This window comes from Rhineura floridana, chromosome 1 (genome assembly GCF_030035675.1).
Source record: "Rhineura floridana isolate rRhiFlo1 chromosome 1, rRhiFlo1.hap2, whole genome shotgun sequence".
In the NCBI taxonomy this organism is placed as follows: domain Eukaryota; kingdom Metazoa; phylum Chordata; class Lepidosauria; order Squamata; family Rhineuridae; genus Rhineura; species Rhineura floridana.
The window spans coordinates 302,362,137-302,389,514 of NC_084480.1; the positions used below are offsets into that span (position 1 = coordinate 302,362,137).

At 44.4% G+C, this 27,378-nt stretch overlaps 2 protein-coding genes across 8 annotated transcripts in view; both read right to left on the reverse strand.

The window, feature by feature from the left end:
- Nucleotides 1-1,819: 1,819 nt before the first annotated feature.
- C1H8orf76 (chromosome 1 C8orf76 homolog) lies at nucleotides 1,820-8,589 on the reverse strand. Its single transcript, XM_061606022.1, has 6 exons — nucleotides 8,155-8,589; nucleotides 6,639-6,734; nucleotides 6,148-6,291; nucleotides 4,766-5,265; nucleotides 3,613-3,745; nucleotides 1,820-2,444 (listed from the first exon to the last, which is right to left on the reverse strand). The coding sequence occupies exons 1-6, from the start codon at nucleotides 8,269-8,271 to the stop codon at nucleotides 2,271-2,273; spliced, it is 1,164 nt and encodes a 387-aa protein (XP_061462006.1). The 5' UTR covers nucleotides 8,272-8,589; the 3' UTR covers nucleotides 1,820-2,270.
- Nucleotides 8,590-13,681: 5,092 nt separating this feature from the next.
- Nucleotides 13,682-27,378, reverse strand: part of ZHX1 (zinc fingers and homeoboxes 1) — a 38,950-nt gene continuing 25,253 nt past the window's right edge. For 4 of the 7 annotated variants that reach the window (XM_061606010.1, XM_061605996.1, XM_061606003.1 and 1 more), the window contains one exon: nucleotides 13,682-26,513. In XM_061606010.1, the coding sequence (XP_061461994.1) occupies nucleotides 23,692-26,280 (2,589 nt within the window). In that variant the 5' untranslated portion in view covers nucleotides 26,281-26,513 and the 3' untranslated portion in view covers nucleotides 13,682-23,691. The remainder of the gene's footprint in view (nucleotides 26,514-27,378) is intronic. The other 3 variants (XR_009759971.1, XR_009759970.1, XR_009759977.1) reach the window with 3 other exon arrangements.

Below are 27,378 nucleotides of genomic sequence, written 5' to 3' on the forward strand. Positions count from 1 at the left end.
GCTGAAGATTTTTTTTTATGCCCCTACCTTTTCATCTATTCTGAGGCTAAACAGAAAAAATGGGGAGGGGAAGGAGAGGGGATCTGGTTGTATTTCTAAGTGACAGTAATTTAGACAAAACACCCACCCACAGGATCTATTTCATGTATTATTTGCGTGTATAACTGCTATTCATTTATACATCGTATTCAGCATATGTAAAATTAAAATCATTGCAGAAACATTTCTGGTCACTGTAGATTACATATCTCAACGATGTTCATACTTTGTTGGCCTCATCCACTTATCATGTGCATTCCAAAGCAAACTGATGTTCCCTCAAAGCTGCCCCTTCCACTGAAAGGAAGGGGCCCTTTCAGAAACTGTAGGAGTTCCAGGAGCACCCAGGCCTATAGCAAGTCACTCTATATTCAGGCAAAAATAAAGAATTCCTTGTCACTGAAAAGATAAACAATGCAATTGGAACAAGGCAAGAGCTGCAAGCGTAAAGAAATTCTGGATAACTTATGTAAAGAGTTAAAGTGCAATATTTCTTTGCATCAGCATGTTTTTAATGGAATAGCCAGAGAAAATGCAAAGTATAAATACAATTTGAAAACAGAATGATAATGCAGCCTATTTGCTAAATCTACAATTACAAAGTTGAAGTCAGTAATTGTCAGGGGTGACAAATCCATAAATGAATGGATTTAACAATGAATAATGAAGATACAAAACAATGGGGAAACCATTTGGAAAGCAGACTCAGTCCCCAGCATTTTCAGGTAAGGTTAGCACAGACTCCTGCCCAGAACCCTGGACAGCGGCTGCTAGTCAGTGTAGACTATATGAAGCTAGATGGACCAATGGTCTGATGGTATATGGGAGCTTCCTATGATCATAATGCATGCATAAAGAGGGGGATTTTTGATTTCTAGCCAAAGGATTGAAGCAAAATGGACTCAAGGCAGTTCCTTGTCAAAAGATCAATTCTTACTGAAGAGAAATAATAGTACTTGGATTGCCTTAATTAAGTCTTCAAAATTTCTTGATGAACTATACACCCAAGAAGGCGGAGGACATTTTCTATCATTTTCTTGGAAACACACAAGTGTGGTCATATGGAAAACAGAGCAATATTGAGTATATTGGAAAGGAAGGGAACACAAGAGCCAACATACCACCTATCCCCAAGTACTAAATTGCACAGAGAGCATGATTAACTGTTGTCACATAAAAAAAAAAATCACGAGAACTGCTGGAAGGGGAAACATGAAAGCCACCCACCTTGATTTTCTGAAATGTGGGCAGATGGAAACAAAACAACCCCCCCCCCAATCTAGGACAGACCTGAAGCTGATCACAGCAGGTTATACTTAAAGCAAACGATTCCCTAAGAAGAGGACAGCAGCACATGCAATACAAAGATGGAAGACAGGCAGTCACTCTTGCCTGAAAGATTGCACAGGATTACCTTCCTGCATTTACAAAGTATTTCCCCACTCTTGGGACAGCAGAACTGGTGTATTAATGGGTGTATTGAGTAGAGCCACATGTACGCCAACGTGATTGGTTTTGCTATTTCAGTATTTGCATAATGCACATAGACTGCACTTTCACAAGTTGGCTGTAGCTCAGCCTTTGCCAACCCAGTCCCCTCCAGAGATTTCGGACTACAACTCCCATCAGGTCCTGCTAGTGCTGACTGGGACTGATGGGAGCTGTAGTCCAAAACCTCTAGACGGAGCTGAGTCAGTGAAACCTGCCCTGCTTTGCATGCTGCCGCCCACGTTTAATGTCAGTCCTTTGATATTCAAGGTGAACACAATAATCACTATGATGCTATAAAAACATTTTATTTTAGTTATGGAAAAACTAGTTTTTTTTAAAAAAAAATGACATGCAATCTTTATTTTACGAAGAGCATTTCACCCCCTTTGCAAGTGGACAGTGTGGTTCATTGGAGGATCAAGACAAGCCAGAAGACCCCAGAGACGGAAGTTTGTCATGCTCAGCATGGGGGTGCTCAGTTACCATGTAACAGAGCAGTTGCATGCACCAGGCCCTTGGTAGAAATGAGCTCATTACCAATGAGCTCATTATGGCCAAGGCACTCTCATGTCAGCAGAAAGGGCTACACTGGAGCAAGTCAGCCATCACAGATGGAACTTGCTTCCAGTGTGGAATTCTTCCCCAGCCAGCACATCCTTCAGGCATTTCCATACAAGTCCTTTTAAACAGCCAAGATAAAAACAAAAATGCAACAAGAGTAACAGTACAGCCACATAGTGTTATGTGCAACAGTCCAAGTGAGACAAGCGGCCTCTGAGCTTCTGGAACCATTTTTGTTCAAATGCCACGGTGGATGCAGTCATTAGGGATGTGAGGGCTGAAGCACTTAAGCATTTCACCTCTCCCTGAATGTCCTCTTTGAGCTTTTCTGGGACAAGATCCTCTCCCATAGCCTGCAGGGAAGGGGGTAAAACAGGTTACCGGTAAGCAAAGTATAGATTTCGTATTTTGAAATATTGAGGGATTGTAGCTGAGTAGTAGAAAACATGCTTAGCCTACAGAAGATCCAATATTCAATCCCTGGCAGCTCCAGTTTAAAAAAGAAAAAGACAGGTAATAGGTGATATGATTACCTCTCTCTGTCCAAGGTTTTAAAGAGTCACTGTCAGTCAGAGTAGACTAAACTGGGTTTGATGGACAATGACTCAAGCTGGCAGAAGGCAGTTGCCTATGTTTCTTCCAGAAACCTATGAAATACTGGCCAAACTCCAGAGAACAGCACTAATTAACTCTGTGCTACTCCAGAGGGAAGACCTAGAACAAAGGGGGGAAATTGCAAGGAAGCAGATTTCAGCCACACATCAGGAGAAACACTCTTAATGGTAAGAACAATTTGACAGTGGAAGTGATTGCCTTGAGAGGTGGCAGGCTCCCCTTCACTGGAGACATACTGACACAGAAGGATGGAAAGGCATTTCTCATGGATGATTTAGTTCCTGAGCAGGAGGTTGGGCTAGATGTCCTCTAGGGTCACTTCCAACTCTACAATTCTATGATTCAGGGCTGTGGAATCTCAGGCTAGGCTAGGCCTGGGGCCAAATTTGGCCCACCAGGCTTCTCTATCTGACCCTCTATCAGAAGTCTTCCCAGGGCACACCACCTCACTGACCCTACTTCATACCCAGAATAGTTTTGGCTGTCTGGACAGTATTCTTCACCTCTGATAATACCTCTTGTTTGTCTGGATATAGGACAGAGAAGGGTAAATGAGCGTGTGTAGAAACTAGCCAACTGTACAAAGATGAAATTTACATTCATTCCTTCACCCATTTTTGCCTCTGGCCCCGCCAACCAATGGCACATGGTCCTCAGAAGGGTTACCCAGAAGGGAATGTACCCCTTGGGCTGGAAAGGATTCCCCATCACTGTTCTGTATGTTCAGCACAGCTTATGACATTTTCAGGCAGGGCAGGGGCACCTGTGGCCCTCCAGATGTTGATGGACCCCAACTCCCATCAGCCCCAACTAGCATGGCCAATGGTCAGCAATGATGGGAGCTGTAGTCCAGCAATATCTGAAGGGCCACAGGTTCTCTGCCCCTCGCATCGAGCTTCCACTCACCGAAGTCATCAAGGACAAAACATCTCCCTTCAAGCCCAAAGATGTAATTTTGTCTTCAATTTCCTGCTGAGCCTTCAAGTTACTTTCTAAGGCAAAGGAAGACTGATTCGACTGCATGAGCTGAAACAAGAGCCTGGGAATAAAGGAAAACAAAAACGGGGATAACAAAACTCTGCATACACAGTGGAGTCAGGAGAGTTTTGATGGTCAAAATGAACACATGACATCCTTGGCCTAAAGATTTCATAGAATGAGTGAAATCCTAAGCTTGAGAGCAAGTGTTTCGCAACTGAGCTTTTAAAAATAAATTTACAAGTTGAAAAGAGTCTTACAGAAATTGTTCACATGTAGCACCAAACCACGGTTTGATGCAATATCAAAATCATCAAACAAACCATGGTTTGAGGGAGGCCACCAAACCAATATCTGAAAAGGTGGGTTTACAAACTAGAAATGATAAATGTAGCTGATGGTGGGCTATTAAACTTTTTGTGGGCCAGTATCTTCTCTCAACTTATCTGCAATGCTGCTTCACCGGGCTCTTGAGAGAAAACATCTCTCTCCAACTCAGATGACAAAGCAGCACAACTAAAAACAACACGAGTGGTGTCGTTAAGGGCCAAACTAGACATGGGAAAGCACGATCAAATCCCCCAACACTTCTTGGGTGACTTTACAACAGTCATGGAGGACTCGCATTTTGACTAGAGCGGTGGTGCAGGGTGATAGTTTTCATGGCATAACTTCAAGTACCTGTATGTTTCCCCTTAGCAAGGCAATTTTCAGCTTCAGAGTGGGGGCATTTAGACTGGGAAAATGGCATAGGTATAAATCCTTTTGTTTCATCAATCATAAGAACATAAGAAGAGCCTGCTGGATCAGGCCAGTGGCCCATCTAGTCCAGCATCCTGTTCTCACAGTGGCCAACCAGGTGCCTGGGGGAAGCCCGCAAGCAGGACCCGAGTGCAAGAACACTCTCCCCTCCTGAGGCTTCCGGCAACTGGTTTTTAGAATCAAAACAGCTGCTTTAAAGTAAAAAAGGGGGGGGATGTGATCATAGATTTCCTGTGTCACATCCGTTTCAGCCTTTAGATAAGAATTATAGGCACCATCATACAGAACACATAACATTATAGGCACCATCATACAGTACCTTGCTCTAACAAAGGAAGCACATGCATATATCCAAACATCTCTTGACCCTTCTTCTCCCATGGAATCAAACATCGTTGTGTGCCGTATCTCTGATTTTCCCAAGGCACGGGTAGGTCTGTTTTCTCTTTGGCCTTCCTCACAAGTTCCAAAGCCGTTGTTTGTTCTGGGAGAAAACTGCAAAGAGAAGTCCTTTCTCCAGCTGTGTTTTCTGCAACACTGAAAGCCGGATTCATTTGAGGAAACCTTGAGACAGTTCTCTAAACCTAAGCCACCACATTGCAAGAGATCAGCTTCTGACAGAGACACTGGTGCTGGAGACTGCAAACAGCTCACATAAGTTTCAGCAAGCGACTTCCAGTCTCCTGGGTGGAAAGGGTGTAACGAGATCAGTTGCTGTAAGCACCCAATTATTTTCTCAATGCGCTCCAGAGTGCTGTAAATGGCAAGCTGCAGGCCAAGTACTGCTGTTACATGGTCAGTGTTGGTTGCTCCATTTCTCTAGAAAGAAGGAAATACAATATAGACATTTTACAAGACAGTCTAGCAGAAATAAAAGAGCTCTTCCTGAATAAGCGAACGCTCACTCAAGCCTTTTAAAAATAATTTCCAAAATTAACAGGGTTGGAGGAAGCAATGCAACCAACACAGTGGCCGTGTTAGCACATAATGGTAAGCCAAATTTATTGGCTTTATAAGCCATGCTGAGCAAGAGCTGCTGGTACACACAGCCCGATTGCTCCCACTGTGCTCCTCCCCCGGCACAAGCAAGTCAACAAACCAGGAAGGGAAGAGCTTGGCATTGTGTTCAAACCCAGCAAAACTGGGATCGTAGTGTGCTTTATCCTAACAAATCACAATTGCTAGCCAGCCTGAAACAATGGTTTGTTGCTGGCTTACCAATAGAGGTTTGTGAGGAAGAAACAAACGATGAATCCAGGTTTGGACATTAAACAGCAAGTGATCTCCTTCCAGGTATGTTTCTTTACCTGTTTGCTCCAAGGAAAGAGCAAAGCGGGATTGGTCAGGCTACAAGTGCAAGCACACAGCATGTCATGCACAGTATGTTTCAGTACACCAAGAATCTTAGCATACTGTTCCATGCAAATGTGGCCATTGAGGCCAACTTAAATGGTTCTAGAGGATAGATATCACCATATGGTGAGCTGTTCCATGTGTTAGGGACATGGATCATGTGAAATTTCCTTCAAATATGTTCAGTATAATGGCACTGGAGAGATTCTGTCTTGAAACATTACTGCAGAAATGGGGGTGAAGGAAAGGAGGGGAAATGACATTCTTCAACAAGCTAACTCACACACTGACTCTTTATAGGGCTTGTGGTGACCTTATAAAAAGGGAGAAAATTGGAAAACAACCAACCAACGTTTCTGCAATCTCTAAGGCTTCCTTGTGTCTCCCCAGATGAGCTAAGCAGCGAGCGTGGCTCTCCTGTACATCTCTTCTCATGGCAACATTGCTGAGAGGCAGCAGCGCAAGGCAGCCAGAATACTCACACGCAGCATTCTGAAATGAGATGTGCAAACACCGAGCTTAAGCGTAGCGCAACTCAGAAAGATTGAACGGACTGTGACCTGGGTAAACTCGCTGAACACAGATCAAGATCAAGGTCCAAGTTTTAGGAGGAGTAACAATGTGATTATTTAAAACAGAGGAGGGGAACCTTTTTCAGGCAGAGGGCCACATTCCCTCGTGGGCAACCTTCCAGGGTTCACATGCCAGGGGTGGATGTTGCAAAAGTGGGCGTGGCCAGACACACAGCTCTCTCCATCTTCCATCAGGCAAGCAAGAGGCAGCATCACAGTTCGAGGATACTCTCGTGGCTGTATAATACAGGAGAACCATGAAAATACCTTGAATTCCTTTTGCTTGTATGCCAGATCTCCTCTGAACTTTTTAATATTGACACTTTCAGCAGCATCCTCGCAGTTTCTTTCCTCACAAAACCACTACAGGAAGGGAAAAGGGGGAAAACTGATTGTGTTTGCTCTAAATCAATCCCAATACTCACAGAGTAACAATTCAGCCATTAATATTGATCGACTCCTGCATGCTGTTTTCAGTATGCATACATTCATTCTAAAAACTCATGTTGTCTTACCCCTTTCCCCATTGGATACATCCATACATACATCAGGCTGATCAAGCAGGTGCTTACCTATGAAATCTCATGCCCAAACAATAAATTGGCTAAGTTTTTGAAGCAGCGACGGGGAATGTGGTGCCCTCCAGATGATGTTGGGACTCCAACTTCCATCAGCCCCAGCAAGCACAGTCAATGGTTAGGGATGATGGGAGTTGTAGTCCAACTATATCTACGGTGGCCACAAGTTCCCCATCCCTGCTGTAAAACATTATGCGACTCTTGGGAATTTTTCCTCCAACAGATGTACATGGCTACTTCTCTTCCACAGTTCCCCTCTGCCTCATACAACTTCCATCAGCCCCAGCCAGCAGTACTGCTGTTGGGAAGTAGAGTCGAAAGCATCTGGAGGGCACCAGGTCAGGGAAGGCAGAGGAATGAATCAAATCTGCCTGGCTAGCTATGCGGTTGGAGTGGCACACATTTCAAGCACATGGCTCCCCCCCACCCCAAGAATCCTGGGAGTTCATAGAATCATAGAATAGTAGAGTTGGAAGGGGACTATAAGCTCATCAAGTCCCACCCCCTGCACAATACAGGAATCCAAATCAAAGCATTCCCAACAGATGGCTGTCCAGCTGCCTTTTGAATGCCTCGTGTTGGAGAGCCCACTACCTCTCTAGGTAATTGATTCCATTGGGAGTTGTAGTTTGTAAAGGGTGCTGGGAACTGTAGCTCTGTTAGGGGTAAACTACAGTTCCCATGATTCTTTGGAGAAAGCTATGTGCTTTAAATGTGCATTAAATATGATTTAAATTTGCATGTAATGTACGGTGTGGAGATGTGAACCAAGGCTGGAGACACCTGGGTTCAAATTCCCTTGAAATTCACCAGGCGACCTTGGGCTAGTCGCTAATTTTTCAGCCCAACCTACCTAACAGGGTTGCTTTGAGTATTAAATGACGATGGAGAAAGAACTATGTATCCCCTTTGACCTCTTTGGAGAAAAGGCAGTATTATAACGTAGTAATTAAATCAATAGATAAATCTTCCCTCCACCCCCGCTGAAGAGGAGCTTGCCTTTGAGCACGCACAGATTGCCTTTTCTCCCCCGCCCCCGGGGAAAATCGACGAGCCCAAAATTTACGAGGTAAGAAGTGCCAGGCTGTCTTTAGCCCCGGAACCTTTTATACTCAAAAAATTAAGAGCTACAGCGGGAAGGTCCCTGCTGTCCTCCTCCTCCATCCCACCTAGCTTCCTTAAACTGTCTGGCCCCGCTCTCTCACCTGGGGCTCGCACCGCCGGGGGCTGTAGGCGGGGGGAAGAGAGGGGCGACCCTTCCGCTCCCGGCAGCCCCCCTCGAAGACCGACTCCTCAAACTCGAACCCCAAAGGCAGCGCCATGCCGGCTGAGGGAGGGGGGGCGGAGGGGAGAACGAGTATGTCGCAGACTCTGTTGCTAGAGCGGCCCCTCTTGGGTCACAGAGGACAGCACGGCGCCATACCTAGACCGCCTCAGTGACGATAAGCGCCTTCACATGGCTGCCCATAGACTTGCCCATAGACTTGCCTATAGACTCACAACGGACTCATACGCAGTTTGAGGCTTCCGGGTCGATTTGAGCAGAAAAAGAAGTAACTGCAGCTTTCAGAACACAGCGTAGAAATCAGAGGTTTGGCGGAGTAGATGTGATTGGACAGCAACACAGACCCCCGCGCCTCCTACACCGCAACGAAAGATAGCAGCTCTTTGTAATCCGGGTCCTATTGAATGTGAAAATAAGATTTTCCCCTCCTATTTTTGTCAAGTTAAAATCGCAGCGTGTCTACATGGAAGCCAATGGCACACAAAGCTTGTGCATGAAACTGAGCGCTAGATATAGGCTGGGAGGAACTCTCCCTTTTATTGCAATATGGGATAATTTGTGTGTGTGGCTGTAAATCCAAACCACTCTCAGCCGCGCTCTTATTAACCTGCAGTAAACATTGCAGGGCTGTTGTAGGTCGCTCTGAACCACACTCCAATAAGGGGATAATTATTATATTGGCATTGATAGGACAAAGTTTTAAATGGTTGGGAACTTGAAAGAGCATGAATCCTGCACTTTGCCAACCAGCCTTTCCCAATCTTTGGGTCGCCAGATAGGTCTTTCCTTTGGTCTGATCGAGGCGGGCGCTTCTTTATGCACTAATGTACTGAGTTGTATCTGAGTTCTGATTGGGACATAACAACTTGATCTGTCCGAATTCCAGTTTTGCTCCTGCCAACACCAGGATCAGCTATGAAACACAAAAAGCACAAGCCACTTAGTTACCCTTCTGCGCTGTCATTTCTTTCTTCAGCCTTTTTGGGGGGCAACTGGGCCCCTTGGGACTATGCAGCTTGCCCACGGCTGCACAGCTGGCAGGACACGTAACCCCTGAGCCACTCGCTGTGGGGTTGATCTTTAGCTGGCCCTTGACGCCCAGGAGACATGAGCGGGGATTTGAACTCACAGACTCTGGACTCCCAGCCAGGCTCTCTTCCTCACTGGGCTATAGCAGCTGTAATAATCACATACGTCCTCTGAATAGCAAAACACCTCTCTTAATGGATAAGTGATACTATGAACAATTAAAGGCAGGCTGTGAGCTAGAAAGGAGGATTTTTCAGGTGGTGTTTCTGTACATCACAGTTGTGTGTCTCCAAACTGCTGGCTTCCAAGCATGGCAGTTGAATATGCCTGTGCATTAGTTTGTCAGTGCCTGACCCTCTTTCCCTTTCTCTCTTTGTCTAGCTGCTGCAACCTTCTCGCCACCACTAGCACTCTGTAAAGAGGAGCAGCTGCCCAGGAGTCCATGAATATTTGAAGGGATCTAGCTCTGCAACCCCAGTTCTCCACTTTCCCTGATCCTCTCTCAGCAGAGCAGGGGAAGCTGGAATAAAGATGGCAGAGGTGAGGAAGCAGTCAACACTTAATGGGGGAGAAGTTGACTTTCCCAGGGGGAAAGGGGTACAGGCCTGCTATAGGTGTTCTTGCCCAGGGGACCACAAAAGCTAGAAGGCTGGCCTTTTTTTTTTTTTAATAGGCACTAACCTATCACCCATTTAGCTGTTGAAGCAGTATCACAGGTACTGACTCCATACTGTGATGTTCCTGCGCGGAAGTGTCAACACAGTTCCTGATAATGAAAATGCCAGCAGGGATCAGAAACTAAGGAATATCCAAGGCCACACATTTGAATGGTGGTGATGTATTTTCTGAAGGCTGGCCACTTTAGGTTTCATTTGATGTCCATTATATGATGAAGCCCCCCACCCACCCACATATACCACATTAATACGTTTTGCACAGAATGACCTCCAAAAAGCTTTCATATAGCATGTTCCCTTCTTCATATGCAGCACAATTTTGCAGATCTGTTAAGGCATTCGTTTCTGTATTTCTGTTTGATTTTTCACTTGAAAGACAATGGAAAATCAATGGAAGAGAATTACTATGGAATGCTGACCTTCATTATGAAAAGACACAAATCAAATATGGGGGGATCCCCCTCCCCAAATATCATAGCTAGCAAACACCAGCAGCACCAATCCTCTCAAAAGAAATACACACAGATAAGAAACTATTTGCAATGGCTTATGGTTATAACAGTGAAAATAGGTATTAATATATAAATATATTCAAAGGCTTTTGGATTATATGAAAACGTGTCAAAAAAATTGTGAACTAGTGAATATGCCAAGGATTACAGGCTGATCTAAGATCACAACCTCTGAAGAGAGTGAAAACACAGTAACATGACAAAAGGAGGACCGTAGCTCAGTGGGTAGAGCATGAGCATTGCACACACAAGGTCCCATGTACAATCCCCGCATCTCCAAGTAGGGTTAGGAATGTCCCCTAGCTGAAATCTTGGAAAACCGCTGTCAGGAGTCCAGGGGCAAGGAATCTCTAGCCCACTATTCTTCAACCTTGGGTTCCCAGATTTTGTTGGACTACAATTCCCATCATTCACAGGCAGATTAGGCAATGGTTGGAGATGATAGGAGTTGTAGTCCAGCAACATCTGGGGACTCAACCTTGAAGAATACTGCTCTAGCCTATGGGCGACTCTTGGACCACTAGGGGTTCAAATTTGGCCTGCAAGGCTATTTCCCCCAACCCATGCCCATGTTCTCCTTATCTCGTTATATATGATGTCGGGTGAGGGGCAGGCAGAGACCATAAAGTGTGGTCCTGACTGTAAATCAGGAAAGGGAAAACAGATTTCTGCTTTATCGCCCATCAGCTGGATCAGGTGCAGGGGGAACTCCCTCGCACACCCAATGCCTGGGTTGTGTGCGGCACTTTGAAGTCCCAACTACAAAGCGCCCAGTCTTCTGTCGTCATTGTGACAATGGGTGATAGACCTGTCAAATTTGGCCTGCAGAGCCAAAAACATTCCGCCACTCCTAGTATAGACAATACTGAGCTAGGTGGACCAATGCTCTAACTCAGTATAAGGCAGCTTCCTCTGTTGCATGAGAAGGCAGACTTGCCATATGCCACTGCAACAAGAGATATAGTTGTTTGTACAGGCAAAAGCACCACTTCCCTCACATACTTTGAGCCAGAAACCAGAGGGATGATGGAAACATGCATGTGCCCCCAGCTCAATTTATCCTGTAACTGGTTTTAATGGATCTTTGTTGATATCCATGGAGGATAAAGCTATCAATGGCTGCTAGCCATGATGGCTCTGCTCTGCTTCTGAACACCAGCTGCTGGGAACCATAGGAGAATGCTGTTGCGCTCTGGTCCTGATTGTGGTCTTCCCACCATAGACCACTCATTGGCCACTGTAAGAACAGGATGCTGGACTAGACGGGCCACTGGCCTGATCCAGCAGGGCTCTTCTTATGTTGATGCTCAGCACTCCCAGAGTCAGTGTGAAGCACAAGTGCAGAAGCAGGGAATTGGTTTCCTCAGCAAGGATAGCCATATTCCTAGATGCCCAGAGGCAGGCACTTTAAAAACCATCAGAAGTACACACAAATATATATACACAGAGGACTGTATTGTACAGCCTGTGTGAATGTAGGCAATTTGTTCTCCCAAACGCTGGAAATCATGATTAGTCATCCCTGCACCTGCCCCAACAGCTTCTGACATTTAATAGGTATTGTTCACACACATTTTCACCCGTCTTCAGGGACTCCCTTAAGGACTAGAAACTTGGTTGCTTTTGTATCAAAGCATAACCCATTTTCACTGTTAAATTTCATTACCAGCACAGTTCAGCCTGCTCCCAAAAGCATTTCAGTGCATGTTATGCTGCTACTTAGGACCAGCATGTCTGCCCTAATGCTATAAAAGGGTAAAGTAAACTCTAGGCTTTAAAAGCAGGTACATCATGATTATTGTACATTTGATGCCTGGTAGTTGGACATGCAAATAAATTCCATGTTTGAGTAGTAATGAAGCGATACGAAAGTCCTGTCTGTGGTGTTTGATCTGTGATGACACTTGCACACCCGCAAGCCATCAAAGTGATGAACACAGAAAGCATGGAGCTGGAAGAGGCTTCAAAGGTCATCTAGCCCAACCCTGCAAGAAATCCATTGCTATGGCATTCCTGGTAAACGGCCGTTGAGTTTCACCTTAAAAACCTAACGAAGAAGTCTGCCACCTTTCAAAGCAGTTTGTTCTACTGTGAAACAGCTCACACTCTTAGAACATTTTCCCCAACATTGTTGAAATCTCCTTTCTTGTAACTTGAAGTTGGTTGGTTCAGGTCCTACCCTCTCAGCAACAGAAAACATATTTATTCCACTTGTGTGACAGCTGTCCAAATATTTGAAGATGGCCATCATCACCACCTGTTAATCATCTCTTCTCCAGGCTAAACATACCCAAATTCTTTGTATGTGTCATGTAATGTAAGAGTTTTGCCAGGCCATATGAATGTTCTGTAATAAAGATTTTGGGTCGGGAGGGAGAGAAGCTGTTGAGGCAAATGCCTCCGAGTACCAGTTTTTGGGAATTCCAAGTGTGGAGAGCGCTCTTGCCCTCAGGTTCTACTTGCAGGCTTTCCCCAGGCATCTGATTGGCCACTGTGAGAACAGGATGCTGAATTAGATGGGCCATTGGCCTGGTCCAGCAGGGCCTTTTATGTTCTTACGTTCTGTCAAGAAATGGGCAATTATGATCATGAAATTCAGAGGCCTTAGTTGGGAGCTGCACCAGAGTAGGTGGCGGAGGAAGCCCTTGGCCCATGTCCCAGATTGCAAGGCAGCGGCTTCAGGGGCAGTCAGTGCCACTGGCCCATCAGCAATTGCTCAATTAAAAATATGGCCCTTGTTCAAAATCAGTTGGCTGCCAAGTTTGTCGAGTTTACATATCCCAAGAACATGCTGGGGGGAAAGTAAGGACATCTGTTTGTATGAACACATTTTCCAGTTGCTGCCACCATGTTGGAGGGCAACATGCAACCAACAAGCAGATATTATTTCTCTTTGTCAACGTATTTAATACTGACTTCTATTTATTCCTGCAACTTCCTTTGGGTACTTTTTTCCAGCAATTGTAGCTGCCAGCCCTACCATGTTTTCTTCAGCTGTGTGACTAAGAAGAGAGCCAGTCTTTCTGAAATATTACAAATCGCTTAAAGCTGTAGACATCTGCTGTGGTAGACGAGCTGTATTGATAGAATTTGTCGTCCACAGATGCTCGTGTGCAAGTCCACTGTGGCTTCCACCTGCGTTTTTTTAAACAGTTGTACAAATGCATGTACCTTTCTGCAAATCCTTATAAATAAGACACAGAAATATCCATTATGTTTACTTGTTTCTAAGAACTTTTACTCTGTAAAATGTTTGGTCACTCAAAGCTATAAGCTTAAATCACATTTTCAAAGAACACAGGCAATGAAGCCTATCTTTATATACCAGGAACATACAATTATTGGTACAAGCCAGACAAAAAATGAGTCGCCAATTCTCCTTTCGAATAAATTTCTTTTAAAAAACATTAAACTTCCCCTCGATATAGCAGAATAGACATGGTCTCTATTAAATCAGTTGTTTGTCTGTTTTTCCTTTTTACAAGTTGTCATTTAACCAGTCATATTTACAGCACAGAACTTCTGCTGGCTGCTGTGGTTTTCAACTTTGGCACAACGTGAATGGTCCAGTCCTTGTAGCATATTACAATCCAGGGGTTATGTGTGTCCAATTCTTTCCTTGGTTTCACAAAAGATCAAACATCGTGCCCCACTGCCCACCATCATTCACAGTAAACCAGAGCTCTTGGACTTGTATGCATCGCCACCTCCAACCCACTGCAAGCCTTCCCTAGAACTTGCTTTCCCCTTCACCACTTAGGGCAGCTGGAAAAGAAGAAAACTGTAAGCTGCTGTGCACCAGTCAAGCAAAAAAACAACCACCAAAAAACACAAACACCTTCTCTTCAAACAGCATTGATCACCTGCTATTACGATGCACTAGGAAAACAGTTTGAGTACCTTGCTATATGCTGAGCTCAAACCTTTACTCGCAATTACCAAAGCACCATTCTCATGTTTCAAATAAATCACAATGTAGTAATGCAGCTGTTAATAATTAGGACAGGAAGATGGTTAGTGTACATACTGAAAAAGATGCAAGCGCTTCACTGAAGGAAATCAGGAGACTTAACGGGATTCAGTGCAATCCTTTCACCCTGTATTATGTCCCAAATCTTTCCTAGGAAAATGAGCAAATGACCAAACTGTATTTTTCCAGAAGTTGGGAAGAAAGCGACTTCAAAAAAGCATAATGTAACAGGCAGTCCTGCGTTCCATCTTGTCACAGTGCTGGTCATCACCTTGCAACCATGTGCTTTTCCCCTTTATTTTTAGCAGATTTAGGAAACCTGAGCTGTAAACATAGACAAGTTGAAACAACATCGCACAGTATGGTCAGGCCAAAAAAGCTTTGTAAAAAAATGTAAAAAGGGAAATGCAAACAGAAATAGCATCACTATAATGCATGGTTTAATCAGTGCTAAAATTCTTTCTCCACTGGAAAGTAATTTGGACCCCACAGCACATTTTTGTTGAACAGCAGCAACAACAAAAAACCAAAGAGATCTCATATCCTAATGAGCAGCCTCAGGCCATAAACCTCAAATATGGGGTATCCCTCTTGAAAAGCAGAATGGAGAGTTGTGTGCAAGATCTCCATTGGCCTCCTAGTCCTCTTGATTGATGAAAGAGGTGCATACTTCTCCACTTGGCATTTGTAATTGACGTGCCATTCTGTTCCACTTGGTCTTAAGTGGGGGGGGGGATACATTGTACACTAGCTTTTAAAAGCATGTAAAACGTCTTAAAAGATGGTCTGTTGCATGGCTGTTAACCAATTAAGGGATTCTGAGTCAATCTGCTTTTAAACCGATTGATTACATATAAAACACATTTGCATATTGTTAAAACCCTTTCTTGAGGTACTTTAGTGGGAAATAGCTTGGCATTTAGCAAAAAGCTACCACTCAGTTAAAAGGAAATGTCATCGTTAAAAGAGAGTATTTGTTTCCTGTGGTGTGCCAGAACCAAAACAGTCTCAAAAATAAACAAGTGTACCCTTCACTCTCAGCTCCATTGATTAAAATTAGCCTTCAGTCATACTTACTGAGGTCACCGATTCATAGGGTTGCCGTAAGTCGTAATCGACTTGAAGGCACATAACAACAACAACATATAAGATCTGAACAGGGCGGTTCATGACAGATGTTATTGGAGGTCACAAATCCATAGGGTCGCCTTAAGTTGTAATCGACCTGAAGGCACATAACAACAAACACCTAGGGCTTTAGTACAGGGGTAGGGAAACTTTTCTTTCAGCCCAAGGACCATATTCCCTCACAGGGAACCTTTTAGGGACTACACAGGAACATAGGGAGCTGCCTTATACAGAGTCAGACCACTGGTTCATCTAGCAATTGGTTCACTGTCTACTCCCACTGGAAGTGGCTCTCCAGGTTTCCAGACGGGCATTCCTCAGCCCCACCTGGAGCCACCAGGAGCTGAATCTGGGACCTTGTGCATGCAAAGCAGATGCTCTACCACCGAGCTACCATCCTTCCCCAATTTTCTAGAGGGTGTAAGTCACACAACAGGGAAAACAGATGTCTGGCGTGGGTGGGGCAATGGATGTAGCATTTACTGTTGTACAGTACACTATATTCCACCTGCACAAAAGGCAGTGTTTCCCTATGCCCCCACCTCTCTATCCAGGAAAGCAAGAGGCATTATCACAGTTCAAGGACACAATCCAGCCAGGCAAAAGCACTCAAGGAGAGTGCTGAGCAGGGCCAGTGAGTGGTGTGGCCTGGGGAGAGGAGATGTGGTCTTGCTGACAGGGGTGGCCTGGGGAAAAGTCCTGAGAGTCAGATACAGGGGTCTGTATTCGTCCCCCAGTCCTGAGATTCTTCACCCCTGCTTGAACAGACTAATGTACCAACTAGGTTTTGCAGCCCTACTTTTGATAGAAGTCTATTTCAATCTACACTACAAGAAACTCTCCCTGCTCCCCAAGATGAATTTAGGATTCTTTTGATCTTGGCTTCAGTTTTTGAGCTTTTGACAGAAAGAAACTATCCACACGCTTGCAGGTTTCCCATTAAAACCACAAAGATGAAGGGGAGGTGTTCTTTAAAAGAAAACATGCAAACAAAAACACAACACCTCAGACTCTCTGGATTCTAACCAGCAGCCACAGGTTAAACAAATATGCTTCAGGCCATACACTCCATTCGTCTTAAGTGCCAATAACTATGTTCACTTTGAAGATTGCAAAATCCTCATGACAATATGACACCATGTCATTTTCACAATGAATGCTCTTTTTGCAGATGTGTCCTGACCTAGGGGCAGCAGGTATTTACCCACCCTGGGTGAAAGGCCTGAGATCAAACCAGTTGTTTCCACTGGTGAGGAAGCATTTGTTAGATGAATGACTGGGGGGGGGATAGTTTTGTGGTGGCTTTCCCACATTAAAAACACAAAACACAGGAATCAGGCCTATCTAACTCCTCTCCACAAGAATGGTTTAAGTCAGTACCCTGTGCGGCCCCATTGCACTATACATTTAAAGCACTATTACACCATTTTAACAGTCATGTTTTCCCCCAGAGAATCCTGGGAGCTGTAGTTTGTCAAGGATGTTGACAGTTGTTAGGAGATTCCCTATTCCCCTTATAGAGCTAAAATTCCCAGAGTGGCTTAACAGTTAATTCCTTTTCCCAGGGAATTCTGGGAATTGTAGCTCTGTGAGGAGAACAGGGGGTCTCCTAACAACTCTCAGCACTCTTAAGAAACTACCCTTCTCAGGATTCTTTCTGGGAAAGCCATGACTGCTTAAAGTGGTATAATAGTGCTTTAAAGGTATAGTGCAGGCAGGGCCTGTCTTTCAGCATGTTCAAAACCACAACCACCAGCCCTTGCATATCCAGTGTTGAAGGGAGGGCTTGTTATGTCAGAAGCCAGTACAGATGTGACACTGGCTCCCTGAAAACCATGGCCTATAAATCAGGAGTCAGTCTCTCTGGAGAAAACTTTCCTCTCCCTTACTGCTTTTAACCACAGTTTAACAGTTCACATGCACAGACAAAAAACAATGTTACTCTCATAAACCACAATTTGAAATGATAATTTGGAATGAGCTTGCAAGCTATCATTGTAAGAGAACCCAGCTAATGTGTTAACCAAGATTGGTGCAAATGGAATGCACAAGTGTGGTTAACATCAACGAGGGAAGGAGGGAGGGAGGAGGAACACATATCCCCAAGGTTGGCTTTTAAGTTGCAAAGTGTGGTTTGCAGAACATCAGCACTGCCTCTGCCTTAGATCAGGGAAAAGGACTTCCAAGCATGTTTTGAAAATGTGGCTACTTTTGACAAATTAAAAGTTTGTAAATTGGCCTTCCAAACATTTGGGTAGTTTCCAGATACTAATACTGAACACAGAAAAAAAAATTCCCTACCAGATTAAAGTAAATGAATAAGGTCAAGAACTGAACTAGAAAGAAGGCAGCTTGACTGCACTGCAAAGCTGCAGAAGTAACTGCCTGTCTGAATTAGTTACCATGAAGTCTAGTCAAACTAGCTGTGCAAATTAACTCACTTGAGCTACAACTGCAAAGGAAGACAAATGAGGCAACTGTGAACGGAGCAAATTATTTAGCAACGCCCAATGCCGGAAAGGCAGGAAATGCCACAATTTTAAACCTTGTATGAATTCAAACACTGGGTCACTGGCAAAATATACTCCAATAATAAATCTGAAGTGTTCTTGTATGAATCTCCAGCTGCTGCTGCTCCCTCCCTCTCTCTCTCTCTCTCCAGTTTGCAAACATGTTTCAAATCTAAGCTGGGAGGTGGACATCTGCCAGGACACTGTGACCTCCCTGTTAACCCATTCCTATCTCTGAGAGCCTGGATTGGCTAGGACTGACTCCCAATCTGTACATGGCTTGTGAAAGCCCAGTAGAATTGAGACATATTGCCAGTTACTACATTGTGGTCTTTTTGCTTTATGCCAATTAAAAAGCACAGCACAGGGCAAAATGCTTTTGATTCCACTGTTGCAAGGCTACAGACCCAGAGCAAATTCAGCCAACTGACCTGAAAAACTATGGAATGAATTAAAAGAAATTGGTGTTCCACAGCACCTGATTGTCCTGATGCACAACCTATACTCTGGACAAGAGGCTACTGTAAGGATAGAATATGGAGAAACCGATTGGTTCCCCATCGGAAAGGGTGTGAGACGGGTGTATTTTATCACCCTATTAGTTTAATCTTCATGCAGAACATATCATATGGAAAGCAGGATTAGACCAAGATGGAGGTGTGAAAACTGGAGGGAGAAATATCAATAATTTAAGATATGCAGACGATATCATACTACTAGCAGAAACCAGAAATGATTTGAAAAGAATGCTGATGAAAGTTAAAGAGGAAAGCACAAAAGCAGGACTACAGCTGAACGTCAAAAACACTAAAGTAATGACAACAGAAGATTTATGCAACTTTACAGTTGACAATGAGGACATTGAACTTGTCAAGGATTACCAATACCTTGGCACAATCATTAACCAAAATGGAGACAATAGTCAAAAAATCAGAAGAAGGCTAGGACTGGGGAGGGCAGCTATGAGAGAACTAGAAAAGGTCCTCAAATGCAAAGATGTATCACTAAACAAGAAAGTCAGGATCATTCAGACCATGGTATTCCCGATCTCTATGTAAAGTTGGACAGTCAAAAAAGTGGATGAGAAAAATCAACTCATTTGAAATATGGTGTTGGAGAAGAGTTTTGTGTATACATGGACTGCGAAAAAGACAAATAATTGGGTCATAGAACAAATTAAACCAGAACTATCATTAGAAGCTAAAATGATGAAACTGAGGTTATCATACTTTGGACATTTAATGAAAACACATGATTTACCGTATATTCCGGCGTATAAGACGACTGGGCGTATAAGACGACCCCCAACTTTTCCAGTTAAAATATAGAGTTTGGGATATACTCGCCGTATAAGACTACCCCTGCTTATGACATGCAAGCGATGTACCTTACCGGTGATTGGCTGGTTGTTGTATACAAAGCCTATCGTGCGAAGGCAAGAATGTCTTTGAAGTCAAGACTAGGGGCGTCAGGCCCCTCCCACTCTCCAGTTCATTCTTGCCTTCCTACGAACAAGATTGAGATCCTATAGCGTAGCTTAGCTAAGTATTCTGTGTTTTTTGTTGCTGTATTTGTTTGACAGAGTGTGGAGGTTTTGTGACTGTGTGTTTACCAAGTGTTCCCTTCCCTCTGTCTTGTATCTAACGTCGTGTTTTCCATTCCTGGGGAGTTCCCTTGGGGGGGTTCCCTGTTGCCCGGGCCATTGATTTTCCCAGCCTTTCATCCAACGGCCATCAGAGGGACCGCGGCTGCGGTTCTCTCTATTCCCAGCGGGAGCTTGCGGCTGCAGCTCCCATCGTTATTTCCCTCCCGTTCCTGGCCGTTTGAGTCTCCCCCATCCCGGGAATATTTCATTGAGAGTCTGCGGCTGCGGCTCTCTCTCTCCCTTTGCGGCTTTTATCTTGGACTGCCTTGAGCCTCACTGCCTGACAGTTTTGCGCCGCAACGGTCCCTGCATACGGCGGCTGCGGCTGCCTCCTCCTGCTTCCTTAGCGGCGGCGGCTTTTTTGCCTTTTTTACCTAGCCGTTCCTTTATTGATTTTCTGCGCCGCGACCTTGCTTATCGGCCCCGTGGCTGCAGCACAAGCGGCTCTACCCCCGCCCGCCATTGCCGCTTCGTTATTGTCCCCCATTTTTTGACTTAATTTTCCTGCTCTTTTTCAGCACCCGGCGTATAAGACGACCCCCGACTTTTGAGAAGATTTTCCTGGGTTAAAAAGTCGTCTTATACGCCGGAATATACGGTACTAGAAAAGGCAATAATGCTAGGAAAAACAGAAGGGAATAGAAAAAGAGGAAGGCCAAATAAGAGATGGATTGATTCCATAAAGGAAGTCACAAACCTGAACTTACAAGATCTGAACAGGGTGGTTTACAACAGATGCTACTGGAGGTCACTAATTCATAGGGTTGCCATAAGTCGTAATTGACTTGAAGGCATATAACAACAAAACAACAAAGAGATGTGCCAGAATTAAGCCCAGTTCGGATTTGGTACCTAATTTTCCATGAATTCGCTTATTCACTATCGTTATGGATGATGTTTATGTAAAGATTCTTTAAAAAAAGTCAACATCTAAAATATTTATATTAATATTGATATTTTAATCAATATTTCCTTTAATTTATCGGCATTTATTTCAAAATATTGATATTTCCTTTCAAAATATTCAAAGGAAAGTAAAAAAAGAAAAAAAAAGGGGGGGGAAATGAATTGGTAAAAGCAGCAACTAGCAGACAAAGAACGAACTCGACTCGGTATTAGGTCGACGGAATGCTTTCGAACCAGAACTGGCTATCGGATCCATCTAATGGATCCCATCCCTATACTTGGGGGGAGATTAAAACCCATGGGTTCCTTGATATACAGCAAGGGTTGCCAACCTGGTGCCCTCCGGATGTTGTTAAGACCAACCCCCATCAGCCCCACCAGCACTGACAATGGTCAGGGACATACTGGAGTTGTAGTCCAGAAACATCTAGAGGGCTCCACGTTGGCTATCCTTGATATGGGGAGTCTTGTCCTGACAACATTTGTGAATTTATTTATTTATTTATTTATTTTATTATACTTGTATACCGCCCCATAGCCGAAGCTCTCTGGGCGGTTTACAGTAACTAAAAATATTAAAACAAATACAATTTAAAACACATCTTATAAAAACAATTTAAAACACAATTTAAAAATTTAAACAGTATAAAACACATGCTAAAATGCCTGGGAGAAGAGGAAAGTCTTGACCTGGCGCCAAAAAGATAACAGTGTTGGTGCCAGGCGCACCTCATCAGTAAGATCATTCCATAAATTGGGGGCCACCACTGAGAAGGCCCTCTCCCTTGTTGCCATCCTCCAAGGTTCCCTTGGAGTAGGCACCTGGAGGAGGGCCTTTGATCTTGAAAGTAGTGGACGAGTGGGTTTGTACTGGGGGAGGCGTTCCATCAGGTATTGTGGTCCCAAGCCGTGTAAAGCTTTATAGGTCAAAACCAGCACCTTGAATCGAGCTTGGAAACATACAGGCAGCCAGTGCAAGCGGGCCAGAATTGGTTTTATATGCTTGGACCGTCTGGTCCCTGTTACCAATCTGGCCGCTGCATTTTGCACAAGCTGCAGTTTCCAAACCGTCTTCAAAGGCAGCCCCACATAGAGTGCATTGCAGTAATCTAATTTGGAGGTTACCAGAGCATGGACAACTGAAGCCAGGTTATCCCTGTCCAGATAGGGGCATAGTTGGGCCACCAAGCTACAAACCTGCTCCTTCAGGGGAAGTGCAACCCCATCCAGGACAGGTTGGACATCCACCATCCGGTCAGAAGAACCACCCACTAGCAGCATCTCAGTCTTGTCTGGATTGAGCCTCAATTTATTAGCCCTCATCCAGTATATTGTCGCAGCCAGGCACCGGTTCAGCACACTGACAGCCTCACCTGAAGAAGATGAAAAGGAGAAATAGAGCTGCGTGTCATCAGCATACTGATGGCAATGCACACCAAAGCTCCGGATGACCGCACCCAACGGTTTCATGTAGATGTTGAACAGCATGGGGGACAGAACTGACCCCTGCGGAGCCCCATACTGGAGAGTCCAGGGTGCCGAGCTGTTCTAATCCAGAAATGGCTAATTGGCACTCTGTGGTCCCCATTGAGCCCTTGTCATTCCATTCAACCCCTTCCTGTTTCTGTGACAGGTAGAAAGCCTAAGGCATCACTTCAAAGCTGGCAGGCAGCCTTCCATCAGAAAATGAGAGATCAACCTGGAAACGAACAGATGAGAAGCTGTGACTCGCAGGTTGCTTTCTTGCATCTTTCCCATGAAAGGAAAGGAGCTAGGTTCTACCGCAGAGGTGGCTAACCTGTATCCTGCCAGATGTTGCTGGACTCCAACTCCCATCATCCCTGACCACTGGCCTTGCTGGCTGCGGCTGATGGAAACTGATGTCCAAAAGCATCTGGAGGGTCACAGGTTCCCCCATCCCTGTTGTACAGCTCGTGAGGCTAGATTCTCTCCAGCCAAGCTGCTTGATGGAGGTGGGAAGAGAAACAGAGAGGAGATGATGCCAAGGCCAGAGACTGTCAGACTCTCCCAGGCTAGATTTGGCCATCACTGTTTTAAACAGGGCTGTGGAGTCAGTACACCAAACCTTCAACTCCGACTCCAACTCCTCTATTTTTCTACTGTCCGACTCCGACTCCTCCCAAAATTGCTCCCAACTCTGACTCCACGACTCCGACTCCACAGCCCTGGTTTTAAACAAAGCATTTTGTGGGGTCTTTTAGCTTTGCTCCTTTCTTTAAAGGAACTAGCTATACAGTTTTTGGGGGATCTTTTTGTATGGAAACAACCTATTATCATTAACAATTTTAAAAGAACCGCACAATCAAAGATTGGTTTTGGTATTGGCTGCATTAATTGTATCTAGTATTTAAATATGATATACACCCAAGCAGACTTCCAACCCAAACTCCCTGAACACAGCTAGAGAGACACATTCATTATGACTTCTGTAAACCCAGCACACAGGCTCCATATGTAACGAAGATATTCCTTTCCTCTGCTGTCCTAAGAAAACACACAAAAGCCTCAAGCAATCCTCACCACTCTGCTTCCTCCCCTTTGGTATCTTCTACCCCAACCCATCTTGTTTTCCTCTGAAAAGCCGTCCTTTATGCTTAGAGTGAGGAAAACTGGCATGCAGTTTTGCAACAGGAAACACTAAGCACATTTTTCAAAACAAACAAACAAACCCCAAAACATTTTGCAGTTATTTTCCTACTGCAATAAAAAGATTTTTTTTGTTTTTGTTTTTTAAAAATGTATCTGCACTCTTAAAAGGTTTTTTTGGAATCAAACATAAGGCAATTAAACACACAGTCCCTTATATGGCGCACCCTCATCAGCAGAGATGTGAAGGAAACCTGAAGGTGTGGAGGCTTTGTAAATCCCAAATCCTGGAATTGCTTGTCCATTTCGGCTACCAAGGAGCAAATTTGCTACAGGAGTCAGCAACTCATTTCCCCCCGCCCAAAAAGTGGAGGCAATCCCAAGCAAGTGGTCACTAGGGCTTGGGAGGGCGAGCACCAATCATTTGGCACCGCACAACAAAATGCCGGTCCCGCAACCCAAAGGCATACACGTCAGTCTGATTTTGAGAGTTTACGCCGAACATGCCGAGGAGGTTCCCAATTGTCACTGTCATCTGTTTCTTCATCATCTTCACCCTCCTCTTCATCTTCATCCTCCTGATCCTCCAGCAGCTCCTCCTCTTCCTCCTCCTCAAACAACTCAAGGCCTAGGTCAGCTCTTCTCTGCTTATCCCCAAACCACTCCCTAACCTGTTCATACCCCATGTGTGATTTGGCAACCAGCTCATCAAGGTCCTGCTCATTAAGGAATTTATGTTTCAGGTAATAATCCTTAAGGATAGCTTTTCCAGTTTTAAATTTGATGACTGGTGTTCTGTCCCACTGTCTGATCCTTTTGTTGGCTCTTGGTCGCCCACGAGGCCTTCCTCTTCCTCTTCCTCTTGGCCTTCCTCTCCCCCTCCGTCTGGAATAGCTTTGGCCATTCATACTATTTGCATCGGCCCCTTGATAGTAATAGTACCATTTCAAGCCACCATTTTTCCAGGCATAACGAGTGTCTCCAAACCAACTAACAATCTCTGGTCGAGGAAGTCCAGTTTCTTCTGCCAACTTGTCATATTCTTCTGCAGATGGCCACTGAGTCCGGACAAATGACATTTTGAGCATATGTAGTTGTTCCGGTGTCTTTTTAGACAGCTTCCCCGTCTTCTGGGTTCCAGCTCCTTCCCCTCCAGATGTCTCTGCAGACGCTTCCTTCGAGCTTACTGTGTTATTTTCGTTCAATTCCTCACTTTCCTCATGTGGAGCATTCGCTTTCTTCTGTTCTGTAAACCAAGCATCAATCTCTCGTCTGGTCAGCTTGGTTTCCGACCTTATCCTATTCAGTTCGTCATCTGTAAGGACAGGATTGTTGTGGAAACTATCTTGGAGGACTTGCAGCTGCTCTGCAGTCTTTTCTTTGAATTTCTGAGGGCTAAGATCAGAGGCGTTCCACGATTGTTTCTGCTGCGTCTGGATCTGTGCAGGGGATTCATTTGTCTCGTCACTTGAGTCAATAACGATAGTGCAGGAATCGTTGTTGAGATGATTATAGTTGTTGTGCTTTGAGTTCCTCTGGTTGTACCTGGTATCACTGAACCACTTTTTGATCTCCCCTTTTGTCAGGCCCGTTGCTTTCATGAGTCTAATTATCTCCGAATCAAGAGGAAAGTGGCTTTTAAGATAGCTGATCTTTAATTCTGTCAGCTGTTCCTTTGTCTTCTTTGTACGGACCCCAATTGTGTCAACATTTGCAGCCGCCGCCACCACCTCCGATTTGGTAAGCTGAGGGGCTGGGATGGCGGCTACCTGCTTGGTTTCAGTAACAGGTTGAGTGGCCTGAACCTGTGTTTTCTGCAGCTGGGCTTGATTTGGGACTCCTGCCACAGTCAAAGCTATTGGGGCCGTCACTGGAAGTGTGCTGGTGCCTGCAACTTGTGTAAGTACTAGGCCCGGCTGGCCAACTATTTGGCATGTCTGCAGGATGGAAGGCAAGCCATTGCTAGCTGCCGAAATGTGTGCCGGAATAACCGTAATTGTCTGAGGGACAGTATGTACAGTGCCGTTGAATTGCTTCCTTCGTGCTTCTTCCACTTCCTCTGGCGTCCAGCTGACCCCATGTTTCAGACGTTGGGCAGAGAACCAGATTTTGATCTGTTCTTCGGTATATTTAGCTTGCGTGGCTAAAAGAGTAATTTCCGACACTGTTGGGTAAGGAAACTTGTTGTACGTGTTAAGCAAGAGAGGATTGTTATCCAAAGCAGTGTTGTAGGTTGGAATGCTATTTATAGGGATCAAGACTTTAGAAATTAAGTTCGAGTTCTGCGGAGATGCTATGGTCGTAATCACTTGTGCAGGCTGGATCAATGGTGTAGGGTTCACAACAGTGTTAATTGTTTCCGCAGCCAGCGTATTACTTGGGTTGGAGTCTGCAACTGCTGGTTTTTCTATGATTTCCTCACACTCTGGGTCAGTTTCAGCATCCTTTTCTTCCCCAGGACCATCCTCTGTTGCATTATGGAAAACCACAATCCGCTTTGTTTCATTCTTATTTTTCATCATTTTCATAATTGGGGTTTTGCTAATCGAGATGCCTGACAAGTGGCTCTCAGGAGTTTCCAGTTCCTCAGCTTTCTCCTCTTGGACAAAACTCCCATCAAAAGTAAGATCGTTCACCGTTTGCTCAAAGATTGTCTGGTTGTTGCGCTTCACCATGGTGAGCTTAAAATTCTCCTCTCCTGGGTGGTATTTTACATTATGTTCCGAAAGCGCATCATACCTTTTCGTAACAAACTTGCATTCAAGACAGATGTAAGAGGAAGTTAATACGACATTGGGGTGCTCAGAATCCACATGGAAAGTAAACATATTGAGATCTGGAGTCTGAAATGTGCAGTATTTGCATTCATAGCCACCTTCAACTTTTTTATTTTGCTGACTGTCTGAGTCCACATATTCTCGAGAGTCCTCGTCACTTGACATGCTTCCTGCTGGGGTGATCGCAGGTGGTCCTTCCTCAGCGTCAGACACCACTTCTAAGTCTGGGTCTGGCTCACTTGCCAAGACCATGCAGGGTGTAGTAGATTTTCGTTTACTTGCCATTCTGCTGTGGTGAAGAGGCTACAATTGGACTGATGTGTCTCTCACCACTCCTTTCAAGCTTTCCAGAGGCTTGTACTATTAGAATGGCTTTTGGGGTGTTACATCAATGCATGGCAACTTCTCGACATTTAGTCCATCAGCAGCATTTTCATAGTGCAACAAGGCAAGGCAGTAGCTTGCAGTTCAAAGGATAAGAGAATGAGCAGCAAATTCTTAACTTCTGTGTCTGCCACCTGCATTTTAAAAAAGAAAGAAAAATGAGGTTTTTCAAGGAATTGCTTCTGTTGTATGAATACAAGTGCCTTTGTACCTCCAGAGTGGTATCTGAGTCTGGATCCAACCCAAAATCCTTAAAACAAATACTGAGATTTATAACAAATTAAAATTATCAGAAGTAAAGCCTCATCTGCAAATTATATTTAAAGCAGTACTATGCTAGTTTAAACAGTCATGGCTTCCCCCCAAAGAACCCTAAGAACTATAGTTTGTTAAGGATGCTGAGAGTTGTTAGGAGACCACTATTCCCCTCACAGCGCTACAATTTCCAGAGTTCCCTAGGAACAGGGCTTGATTGTTAAACCACTCTGGGAATTGTAGCTCTGTGAGGGGAATAGGGGTCTCTTAACAGCTTTCACCACCTTTACCACACTACAGTTCCCAGGATTCTTTGGGAGAAGTCATGACAGTTTAAAGTGGTATAATACTGCTTTAAATGTATAGTGCAGATGAGGCCTTCTGATAATTTTAATCCATTTTTATTACAATTTGTTGTAAATCTCAGTATTTGTTTTAACGATTTTGGGTTGGATCCAGACTTAGCCATACTTAGAGCAGATCCACTGAAATCAGTGGGCCTTAAGTGAGTCGTGCCTAACTCAAGTCCCATCGATTTCAATGAGCCTACCTCTAAGTATAACTAAGTCTAGATTCAACTCTTTATCCATCGTTTTCTCTTTATCCATTATTGTAGTACAAATTGATTGTATACACCCCTGAAATCCATATAAGGTAAACAGTGGCATTTAAATGGTGAAAACAATTTTAAACAAACAAACAAAGGCACAGAATGAGCCAAGCGCAACTCACAACCATGCCTGG

Coding starts and splice junctions, on each gene's coding strand:
- C1H8orf76 (XM_061606022.1), bottom strand. CDS start 8,271: ATGGCGCTGCCTTTGGGGTTCGAGTTTGAGGAGTCGGTCTTCGAGGGG. Junction 6,292..6,638: donor ACAAGCAAAAGGAATTCAAG/GTATTTTCATGG, acceptor ATCTCATTTCAG/AATGCTGCGTGTGAGTATTC. Junction 3,746..4,765: donor GCTTCCTTTGTTAGAGCAAG/GTACTGTATGAT, acceptor CTTTATTCCCAG/GCTCTTGTTTCAGCTCATGC.